This window comes from Polypterus senegalus, chromosome 1 (genome assembly GCF_016835505.1).
Source record: "Polypterus senegalus isolate Bchr_013 chromosome 1, ASM1683550v1, whole genome shotgun sequence".
Lineage (NCBI taxonomy): Eukaryota > Metazoa > Chordata > Cladistia > Polypteriformes > Polypteridae > Polypterus > Polypterus senegalus.
The window spans coordinates 179,202,627-179,214,751 of NC_053154.1; the positions used below are offsets into that span (position 1 = coordinate 179,202,627).

The 12,125-nt window shown below is 38.1% G+C and overlaps 1 protein-coding gene across 1 annotated transcript in view; it reads left to right on the top strand.

Annotated features, from left to right (window-relative positions):
- The window catches only part of swap70b (switching B cell complex subunit SWAP70b), a 322,658-nt gene that overhangs the window by 289,923 nt on the left and 20,610 nt on the right, over positions 1–12,125 (top strand). The window contains exon 10 of the mRNA XM_039768547.1: positions 590–788. Coding sequence (XP_039624481.1) covers positions 590–788 — 199 coding nt within the window. The remainder of the gene's footprint in view (positions 1–589; positions 789–12,125) is intronic.

Here is a 12,125-nt window from a genome sequence, read left to right on the forward strand (position 1 = left end):
TCTTTTAAATACAGCTAGAAAAGAGGTTAATTGAAGCCTTCCATTATATTTGTATTTTGGAAAAAAAAAATCCTTTTGTTAAGATTATTTATATAACAGCAAAATTTAAATGCAATTTATTAATTTTTTTCCAGAGTGCTTTATTGTGCCTTTTCAAAAGAAATATTTTATTGTGCCTTGGTCAAATCGACTTAACATGCTATCTTGTTGTTTTGGTTCTTGCTTTACAGTGGCTGAAGCTCTAAGCAGTGTTATCTTGCTAGCATTTCACATAAAATGTGATTCTAAAAATACAGTACATAGTTCTTAGATGCTGAGATTGTACCCTATAAGTAAAACTAACAGTATGTGTAACTCACAACTTTCCTCAAACTGTTGCATGGAGTCTAAGTGGAGGGAAATGGTTTGGCACAAATCATACATATGGAAACAGTGTTGTAAGGAGGAAGGTACTGTATCTTTTCTGTTCTATATCTTATAATTTTGAAAGATTTACTAATAATCAGTTTATGTTTTTAAGCTGGTTCTAGATTGAATTTGTGTGATAATATCTAATAAAAGTTATATTCTTCATCCATTTTTTTCACAGGCTGCTGGAGGAAGAGGCCAGCAAGCGTAAGGAACTGGAAAAAATACACCTGCAGCAACAGAAAGCAATTTCTGAGACCGAGGCAGAGAAGATGGAACTGGAGCAACAGCGAATTATTAAAGAAAATGCATTGCAAGATGCCATGTGTCAGTTGGAACACCTTGAACAAGAACGAAAACAAGCACTACAGCAGTATGAGGTAAATTAATTATGTAACTAGTTTTTGCTTTAGAATTTGTTCTGAAAGCTGATAGCTGTGTAAGCAGTGGAGCAAAATACACTCACCTAAAGGATTATTAGGAACACCTGTTCAATTTCTCATTAATGCAATTATCTAACCAACCAATCACATGGCAGTTGCTTCAATGCATTTAGGGGTATGGTCCTGGTCAAGACAATCTCCTGAACTGCAAACTGAATGTCAGAATGGGAAAGAAAGGTGATTTAAGCAATTTTGAGCGTGGCATGGTTGTTGATGCCAGACGGGGCGGTCTGAGTATTTCACAATCTGCTCAATTACTGGGATTTTCACACACAACCATTTCTAGCGTTTACAAAGAATGGTGTGAAAAGGGAAAAACATCCAGTATGCGGCAGTCCTGTGGGCGAAAATGCCTTGTTGATGCTAGAGGTCAGAGGAGAATGGGCCGACTGATTGATTCAAGCTGATAGAAGAGCAACTTTGACTGAAATAAGCACTCGTTACAACCGAGGTATGCAGTAAAGCATTTCTGAAGCCACAACACGCACAACCTTGAGGCGGATAGGCTACAACAGCAGAAGACCCCACCGGGTACCACTCATCTCCACTACAAATAGGAACAAGAGGCTACAATTTGCACAAGCTTAGCAAAATTGGACAGTTGAAGACTGGAAAAATGTTGCCTGGTCTGATGAGTCTCGATTTCTGTTGAGACATTCAAATGGTAGAGTCAGAATTTGGCGTAAACAGAATGAGAACATGGATCCATCATGCCTTGTTACCACTGTGCAGGCTGGTGGTGGTGGTGTAATGGTGTGGGGGTGTTTTCGTGGCACACTTTAGGCCCCTTAGTGCCAATTGGGCATCGTTTAAATGCCACGGGCTACCTGAGCATTGTTTCTGACCATGTCCATCCCTTCATGACCACCATGTACCCATCCTCTGATGGCTACTTCCAGCAGGATAATGCACCATGTCACAAAGCTCGAATCATTTCAAATTGGTCTCTTGAACATGACAATGAGTTCACTGTACTAAACTGGCCCCCACAGTCACCAGATCTCAACCCAATAGGGCATCTTTGGGATGTGGTGGAACGGGAGCTTCGTGCCCTAGATGTGCATCCCACAAATCTCCATTAACTGCAAGATGCTATCCTATTAATATAGGCCAACATTTCTAAAGAATGCTTTCAGCACCTTGTTGAATTAATGCCACGTAGAATTAAGGCAGTTCTGAAGGCGAAAGGGGGTCAAACACCGTATTAGTGTGGTGTTCCTAATAATCCTTTAGGTGAGTGTATAGAAATGTAAACAAAAATCAAAAACCATATGTAAACAATGTTTAACATGATTTATATTTTGTTTTAATTTTGAATTTCAAAATTTAATGGTCATGACAGTTTAATCACAGAGTTGGCTTTCTGTCATCTTAAGTTTCATCATCACAGAATACGGGTGACCTTATGCATTATTATGATGGTGTGTGTGGCAAGGTGCTGTGCAGAATCCAAATCATGAATATAATATAAACATGGTACAAGGATGTCAAACAGCCATAGTGTAGATTGTATGTTAGCTACCAAAATTAATTAAAATACAGTTTGACTTAAAGCAAGAATACATTTATTTTAAGAGTTTATTTGAAGGAAGGCAGCAGTGGATGTCAGTTGTTCAGTTCTTCAACAATACAGAACCATAGCTAATTGAAACATACTGACACTATGCAGTAAATGCATGAGGATTGGTATTTCCTATATACCTTTATGTTCCTGGCCTTTCAACTACAATCCAGTGCTTCAGGTGCAACTCTAAGGAGAACCTTGAAAATAATACCAAGGCTTAAATGGATTACACTGACAGAAAACATTCAGTATGAAGTTAGGATGTAAGCAGTCTCAAAAGCTTGATGAGAGCTAGGAACTAAAGGTAAATAGTTATAAAATATATAAAGCACAAATGAATTTTTAATATTTTTTGAATGTTATGGTGTGTTGCATTGTACCATGTGAACATCATTGAGAGAATAAAACTGAATAATAAAAAAGGGCTAACTTTTACAAGTAGCCGAAATTTACACCAGGTGTTACAGACTCAAATCAAATGTATGTTTTTATTATATAATAATAATAATAATAATAGCAGCTCACTACTCAAAACGTGGGGTGCCGGGACTCAAACTGGCAACCTCACGGTTATAAGGGATCAGTTCATACCTTTGCACTATCCAGGAAAATCTATTAGCATTCTGTCAATTGACATTTGAGCTTGTGTTTGTTACTCATTGGCAGCAACATGTAAATTGAATGATTTTTTTTTTATTACTTTGGTTATATTCTTTAATAAAAGTGCAAGTTTATTTCATATTTGGACTAAAGTCTTCACACATTATACACTTCATGTCATTATCAGTATAACATGGAAAAAGTTTCAGCTTTAGGTATGTGTTCAGCATTTCTTGCCTCACATTTCCTTTCATCCTGCACTTACCCAGATCTTTGTAGACACAGAACACACATGAAATGCATGTATTCCAAATAACGTTATACTGTATTATTTAACCCTATACAACTCCAGGCACCTCACATGCAGATAAGGAGCCTTGTAATCTTTTTAGTTGGCCAATAAAAGGTGTCATTTTGCTTGGCTTTTCTCTCTATTATCCATTCAAAAATAAAGAATTAATTTCTTTCAGGTTTAATAAAGCTTCAACTTTACACTGGCAGTCATACACCTCATGATTTTATTTCCTTGTTTTGAGTAATAATTATTGTTTAATGACCAATTTTTACTTTTCACTACTTCCTTTTAGTAACAATTATATGAGAAATATGGTTTAATTTGGTGCCTCGGATTAAAACCATCAAGAACCTCTGCTCTAATACAATAAGTGGTCTGAGAAACTTTAACTGTAAGTTAACATTTTGTTAAAAAAATGTTTTTCCATGAGTGATCAGAACAGTACAATGGTAAATGAAATATCCGTGCTTATTACTGCTTGCTTAGAATAATATTTTAAAAAGAACTAGAATCTTGGATTAGAAAGCTTGTTTAATTTATTGATTTTGCAAAAGGGTATATTTGCTATATTTCTTGGGAGTATAGCAAGTGCAAGATGGGAGGAATGTGATTCATACATACACATTTCCTTGGCAAAAGTTTTTTTCTCTCATTTGCATTTCAAAACAATTATCTTTAATAATTACATTTTAGCAGCAGAAGTACTTTTAAACAATCACCACCCATGCTAATGGCCAATCTAATAAGGCAAGTGATGGCTAAACCTACCTTGATCAAGCCTTGTCCATATTCCTATTTAAACCTAATACTTCTTAAAACAATAGGGTAGCATGTAAGTATTTTGGTGCTTGTTTTCCATATGCAGTATATTTACAGAAACAGCCATGCAGAATGAGTCAGAAGCACCAAATTATTTTGCATTACTCTGCTTGTACTGCACTGTGATCAAACGTACCATTTCAGAAATTTTCAGAACTGTTAAAAACTTTGTATATATCCAGAAAACCTGTGTTTAAATCCAGGTATAGACTCTGCAGCAATCTTATCTTAAATTATTGGGTTGAAGTTTTAATTCTGTTGGTTTTAAATAGTTATTATGTTGTAGCTTACTGTTATGTTTGCTTTTCAGGCTATATCCTCACAGAGAAAAGTACATTTCTGATGTAGAAAATGCAAACAGTAATAATGATATATACTCAGCAGAAAAAGAAACGTCCTCTGACTTTCAACTGTTTTTACTTTAAGTAAACTTAATGTGTAAATATTTGTATGAACACTAAAAGAGTCAACACCATAAGACATAAACTAAAAATGTTTCACAATGTGTCCCTGAATGAAGGGAGGCTCAAAATCAAAAGTACCAGTCAGTATCTGGTGTGGCCACCAGCTGCTTGAAGTACTGCAGTGCATCTCCTCCTCATGGACTGGACCAGATTTGTCAGTTCTTGCTGTGAGATGTTACCCCACTCTTCCACCAAGGCACCTGCAAGTTCCTGGACATTTCTGGGGGAAATGGCCCTAGCCCTCACCCTGCGATCCAACAGGTCCCAGACGTGCTCAATTCCTTCGACGATAAACACAAATCCGTCCATCAACCCCTGGTGAGACAAAACCGTGACTCATCAGTGAAGAGCACTTTTTGCCACTCCTGTCTGGTCCAGCGAAGGTGGGTTTGTACCCATAGGCGTTGTTGCTGGTGATGTCTGGTAAGGACCTGCCTTACAACAGGCCTACAAGCCCTCAGTCCAGCCTCTCTCAGCCTATTGCGGACAGTCTGAGCACTGATGGAGGGATTGTGTGTTCCTGGTGTGACTTGGGCAGTTGTTGTGGCCATCCTGTACCTGTCACGCAGGTGTGATATTCGGATGTACCGATCCTGTGCTGGTGTTGTTACACATGGTCTTCCACTGAGAGGATGATCAGCTGTCCTTCCTGTCTCCCTGTAGCGCTGTCTTAGGCGTCTCACAGTGCGGACATGGCAATTTATTGCCCTAGCCACATCAGCAGTCCTCATGCCTCCCTGCAGCATGCCTAATGCACGTTCACGCAGATGAGCAGGGACCCTGGGCATCTTTCTTTGGGTGTTTTTCACAGTCGGTAGACAAGTCTCTTTAGTGTCCTGCGTTTTTAGAACTGTGACCTTAAATGCCTACTTTCTGTAAGCTGTTAAGGTCTTAACGACCATTCCACAGGTGCATGTTAATTAATTGATTATGGTTAATTGAACATGCATGGAAAACATTGTTTAAACCCTTTACAATGAAGATCTGTAAAGTTATTTGGATTTTTAAAACATTATTGTTGAAATACACAGTTTTGAAAAAGGGACGTTTCTTTTTTTGCTGAGTATATTTTATTTAATTGTGCTTTCAAACCATTCAAGGGCACATTACAAGATAAAACCATAAAATAGATCAGCAAAAATAAATATTCTACGAAAATGTACATTCTGTCCTTTTCTTAAATATTTCATACATCAAAATGTCCCTGCCAACAGTAGTAAGAACATAATTTACCATAAAGAAAGTCACTGATTAATCCTACTTTAATCTAATATTAATATAAAACCACAAATCTAAGCAACAAAATATATCACAAAGGTTGTTTTGGAAACTTTTTTTTTTTTTTTTATTTAAGAACTTTGCTGTCTTCAAAGGCTGATCACTGTTTTACTTAAGTTCTGTCTCGTTCATATTTTCAAATCATGTGCACAGCAGAAATTGAATTTGTTTGCCTACTTACAAAGCTACTTAAAAAAGAGGTCAAAATAAACATCAGCGTGACGGCCTGTTTGGGAACAAATGTTACAGGACAATGGTACAAAATTGATCACCAGAAGTGAATAGCTCAGAACAAAATATCAGCGAGTTACAATTCCTAGATTACAAAACCAAACAGCTCATTTCAATTAGACAGAAATTTCACAAACAAAAGGGTATTCAAAGGCAATCACTTTGAGGGTCTAAGAATTTCAAATAAAGGTGGGTAGCTCTTTCCAGCAGCTAGGAGCTATGCATGAAAAGAGAGTATACTGAGGTTTGGTACTTCACTAGATACCATTTATCAGCATGTCTTCCGATTTCTCCCAGCTTCTTCCAGTTCTACTATGTTCAACCAAGTGTCTTTCTTGATGGTATCTCACCAGTGAGTTCTTGGACGGTTTCTTCCTTTTTTTGTCACTGACCATTACAAGCATGATGTCCTTAAGCGACCTGTTCCGCGTGATGTGACTAAAATAGGACAGCATTTGCATTATTATCTTGGCCCCCAGTGAGAATTTCAGTTTCATCCATTCTAGAACTGCTTAGTTTGTTATTCTGGTTGTCCACAGAATGCCTAGCAGACATCTCCAGAACCACAGCTCAAAATCATTGGTCCTTCTACAGTCTGTCTTTTTTAGCATCCAGGTTTCTCAGCCATATGTTGTTATTGGGAAGACAATCGCACTGACCAATCTACATTTAGTTGTCGGGCTGATGTCTTTGCTTTTCCATATGTTGTTCACACTGACCATCACATTTCTTCCAAGTGCCAGCCGTCTCTTGATCTCAGTGATGCAGTCATATTCACTATCAATTTTAGAGCCAAGAAAGATGAAATCTTCAACCACTTCAATTTATTCATTGTTTATCTAGATATTGATGTTAGCATTTTTTTGTTGTTGTCTTTGTGTCGTCTCGATATTCAAGCGTAGTGCAACGTTCTCACTTCTTTGACTTTAACGATCATTTGTTCGAGGTCCTCCTTGTTTTCAGCCAGCATGGTAATACCATCAGCATATCAGAGGATGTTGATTTTTTTGCTGCCTGTTTTCACGCCAGCCTTCAAATCATCCAGGTCTGCTTGTTTCATGACAGTTTCTGCATACATGTTGAAAACTGATGGTGACAGGATGTATTCTTGACGTGTACCCTTTCCGATGTTGATCCAATCTGTGTCTCCAGATTGTAGCTTCTTGATTTTGATAGAGTGATCTTATAAGCTCAGTAAGGTGTGGTGGTGTGCCTAATTCCTTCAGATAGGTACAGAGGTTGTTGTACTCAAGAACACTGAATGCCTTTGAATAATTCATGAAACACATGTAGAGAGAGGTCTTTCTGATCCTCCTGGTTTTTTCCATAATACATTGGAGGTTGTCAATGTGAAGTCAGCTTGTTGGATGATCTTCAGAAGGATTTTGCTTATGTGTGGTATCAGGGCTATGGTGTGGTAATTCGAACAATCCTTCACGTCTCCCTTATTCAGAATTGGGAAAAATGCTGATCTTTTCCATTCTTATGCCCTCCCACACATGCTCCATATGCGTCAGCATAATGTCATTAATCCTACTGCTGGTATGGGCTTGATCAATTCTGCTGGTATCCCATTGATTCCTGGGGCTTTTCAGTTGGCTAATGGCTTCATAGCCCAATTTTTCTGCTTGCTCCCTTCATCTTCACACACTTTTTATTCCAAACGTTCTCTTGGTCTTGTCTTGCCTCTCTTGGAAATTCCACATTCAGCCTTCAGAATTCTTCTGTTCTCAGTAACTTTGTCCTTCCTTCTCTCTTCTACGATACTGATGGTCAAATCGGAATTCTGGTGGGCTGATTTTGATGGTCTCTTATATGGGGCATATTTTAAGGCTGTTTCGATAATACATGCTTTCACTTCTCACAGCTTGTCTGGGTGCCTTCCTTCGATAGGAATGATGATGAATCTGTTCTTTAGTTTGACTTCAGAGCTGTGGCTGATCTTGTATGTGTCAAATTTATTTGCGGCTGCCGTTTGTGTAGAATTGCAGAATCTAAGCTTGACTCTTTGGCCACTAACAGTTGGTGACCTGATGTGCAATCAGAAACCGCGTGTGTCTTCACTGCCAAGACTGATCTTTGCCACTTCCTCTGACACAGGATGTAATCAATTTGGTTTATATGTTCTCCACTTGGTGATGTCCAGGTGTACAGCCACTCTTTGGGTTGTTCAAACTAAGTACAATACAATACAATTTATTTTTATGTAGCCCAAAATCACACAAGAAGTACCACAATGGGGTTTAACAGGCCCTTGACTCTCTAAGAACACACGGAAAAACTCCCAAAAAACCTTTGTAGGGAAAAAAAATGGAAGAAACCTTGGGAAAAGCAGTACAGAAAGAGACCCCTTTCCCGGTAGATTGGGCAAGCAGTGGGTGCCAAAAAAGGGGGTAAATACAATACACAGAACAGAACACAAGTAATCCTCAATATAACATAATAGTGCAAGAGAAATATTGCAAGTACAGAGCACAAAACAACAGGAGATATTACATAATACGATTTGAATTTGTTCAGAGTCCTAGAGACCTTGACCATCAAGCTTCCTCCCCGTACTGGCCATTCCACAGCTGAGTCAGTGCTGGGCCAGCCAATCCGATGAAAGAAACCCTCTACTCGATGATTCCTGCAATCCTCCATCTTAGACAACTTTATTTTAGGCTGGCAAAACAACTTGGCAGGTGGGTAGTGGCTTCAAGGGCCACATTTGAGTACTGGCAAGAGAAACAGAATAGGTAAGGGTTGGTAACAAATTATAACTACAGGTAAAATTCCATTACAACGAATATCTTTACAACGAAAGTTTCATTACAATGAAGTATTTTTATGGTCCCAACAGTTTCCCCATATGACACGAGTCTATAGAAATCTCGTTACTACGAAGTACATTTAGCAGATACTTACATTACAATAAAGTGACCTTGAAATGCTTAAATGAATCATCCACATAGCAGTTACTTCTGTGGTTGCAGCTCAACGATCCCCAAACAGAAACATTTCTTTCTTCAGACTTTCCTTGTACTGTTATTTTGCTGTTTTTGTTTTTGTTGGTTTTCAGTGATATCTTTTACTTATTGCTCGTCAACATTTGAAAAACATCCATTGGAATTTACCTCATTGTCACCCTCCTATACAAACGGTAGACACGAAAAACAATAACAATTCATATTAGAAAAAGACAACTTTAAATTTTTGCAGCTCTCGATTGCGGAAAAAATTAAAAAGACATTGCCAGTGAATTCTGAATTCTTGACACTGTCAACTTTCTTGAAAGACTGAGCAAAAAAAGAACAAAAATCTCAGGTTGCAAATGTATGTGAACTGCTGCATTTGAAGACGCAGAAAAAGCAGTTTTTATGTGGTTTAGTGATGCTCATTCAAGAAACATTCCTATTAATGTAGCACTTATTAAAAAAAAAAAATGTGAGGTTTCTAAACTCTCTTGGGATCTCCCCCAACTGGACAACACACTGAAGAGTGTCCCGAAGTGCGATCACCGTGTCTGTGGAAGGCTATTTATCTGTTGTCGGGGCAACAGCAGGCTCAAAGCTCTGATGCGGCTCGGCACTGAAGCAAACAGAAAAGATCTCGATGGGTGATGCAAGGAACATTGTAAATGCAGGGAACAGTATTACTTGGCAACTAACCTGGTCACGACCCTGTCTAAATGCTGTGTCTTTTTATAGCAGAGTGGCAGATCCCGCTGCAATAAATAACTGTGATGTTCCTTGTTCAAGCTGAATAAAGCTGGTTTTGCTAAAGTACTGAGACTCAGCCTCGTGTTTTGGGGTGTAAGACAGGGACTTATAGCGCAACCACAATCTTTTAAGATTTGCTTCTATGGCGCTTCACTGTAGTTCTGTGAGCCTGCTGTTGCCCTGCCTCGGCAACAGACAAACAATCTTCTACAGACATAGCAATCGTGCCTTGCGACGCACTTCAGCGTTAAGGTCCCTTTGGGTGGAGGGATCTCAAGAGTTCAGAAACCTCACAATATGAAGAAGAATAAAAGGATGATTCGACTTCTGATTGATAATTGTGCTGCCCACAACATGCTTCCACATTTAGATAATGTTGGCGTTGAATTCCTCCCACCCAATTGCACAGCAGTGCTTCAGCCATTGGTTTTGGGCATCAATTGCACGCTGAACATGAATTATCGCAAGGAAATGGTCAGAAAAATTCTTGTCAACATAACTTGTAGACAGGAGAAGATTAAAATTAACACGAAAGAAGCTATTGAAATGATTGCAAATGCCTGGACCCAAGTTAAAGAAAGCACTATAGCAAGAAATACAGAATCTCATTACAACAAAATATTTTTTAGCTCCCTGGCAGTTTGTTGTCACAGAATTTTACTTGTTTCGTATTACTTATGTTTTAGTGCTAATGACTAACAGCAGAGATGCAGTCTATCTACAGTTAATCAGCAGCTCTAGTCAGGATATGCTAAATTGAAGTAGTGAGTCTTCAGTCGGGTTTTGAAAGCTGAGACCGAAGGGGCATCTCTTATAGTAGACCATTCCACAGTTTAGGGGCCCTGTAACTAAAAGCTCAACTTCCCACTGTTATTTAATAATTCTTGGAATCATAAGCAGACCCTCATCTTGAGATTTTAATGTGCGTTCTGGCTTGTAAGTAACAATAAGATAAGTAAGATGAACCTTGACCGTTTAAGGAGTTCTATGCTAATAGGAGGATTTTGAAATCTGCCCTAAACTTAACTGGGAGCCAATGTAAGGATTTAAGAACTGGAGTTATGTGTTCGTATTTTCTTGTTCTTGTAATAATTCTTGCTGCAGCATTTTGGATTAACTGGAAGCTGTATAAAGAACAGTTTGAACACTGCATTGCAGTAGTCAGTCCTACTAGAAAGAAATGCATGAATTAATTTCTCAGAATCCTGTTTATTTAGAAAACGCCATCATTTCCCAACATTTTTAAGATGGAAGAAACATGATTTAGACAACTTTGTAATGTGTGCTTTAAATGACATGCTAGAATCAAAGATAACACTGAGACTGCTGGCTGATTCAGTAAAATTAATGGTGATTCCAACTGAGTTAAATGATGGAAAAATAGTGTTGCAATCAGCATCATTCCCTGCAATGATTAACATCTGTTTTATCTGTGTTTAAAGACAAGTAGTTCTCATCCATCCACTACTTTAATTCACTAACACAACTAATTAAAGACAACATTGGAGAAACTTCATTCGGTCTAAAAGAAGGGTATAACTGGGTGTCATCTGTGTACAAGTGAAAATTAACATGATGTTTTCTAATGATAGATCCCAGTGGAGACATGTAAAGTGAAAAACAGTGAAGGTCCCAGTACTGAGCCTTGCAGGACACTATATCTCACTTCTGTGTGTAATGATGGAGTACTGTCAGCACATTTGTGTATGTATTGGAATCAATTTGATAAATAAGAACTAAACCAGGCAAGGACGGTGCCTGAAAGCCCAACATCTTTTTCCAGCCTGTGTAGTAAAATGTAATGGTCAATTGTGTCAAACGCTGTCTAACAAGAAGTCTAACAACATAATTAAAGTGGATTTTCCTTCATTAGAGGATATCAGAATGTTGTTTACAACACTTGTTAGTGCAGTTTCAGTACTATGACCAGTGTGGAAACCAGACTGGTATTTCTCAAGTAAATTATGATGTGTAAGGTGTGACTGAAGCTGATTGGCAACTACTTTTTCAAGTATTTTAGAAAGAAAAGGTAAACTTGAAATGGGTCTATAATTATTAAGTATATGTGGTTCTAGGTCTGACTTTTTAAGTAATGGTTTGATGATTGACACTTTTAGTGCATCAGGTACTGTGCCATGCAGTCATGAACTATTAATAATGTTAAGAATAGGTGCAGCAAGAACATCCATTGAACTTTTTACTAGTTTTGTTGGCGCCAGATCTAGGGAACAAGTAGTAGGTTTCATTTTAGAAATTAAAGTCAAGAATTTTGAAGGATTAAAATTTTTAAAGTGTTGAATGCAATGTGACTGTACTGCTAAT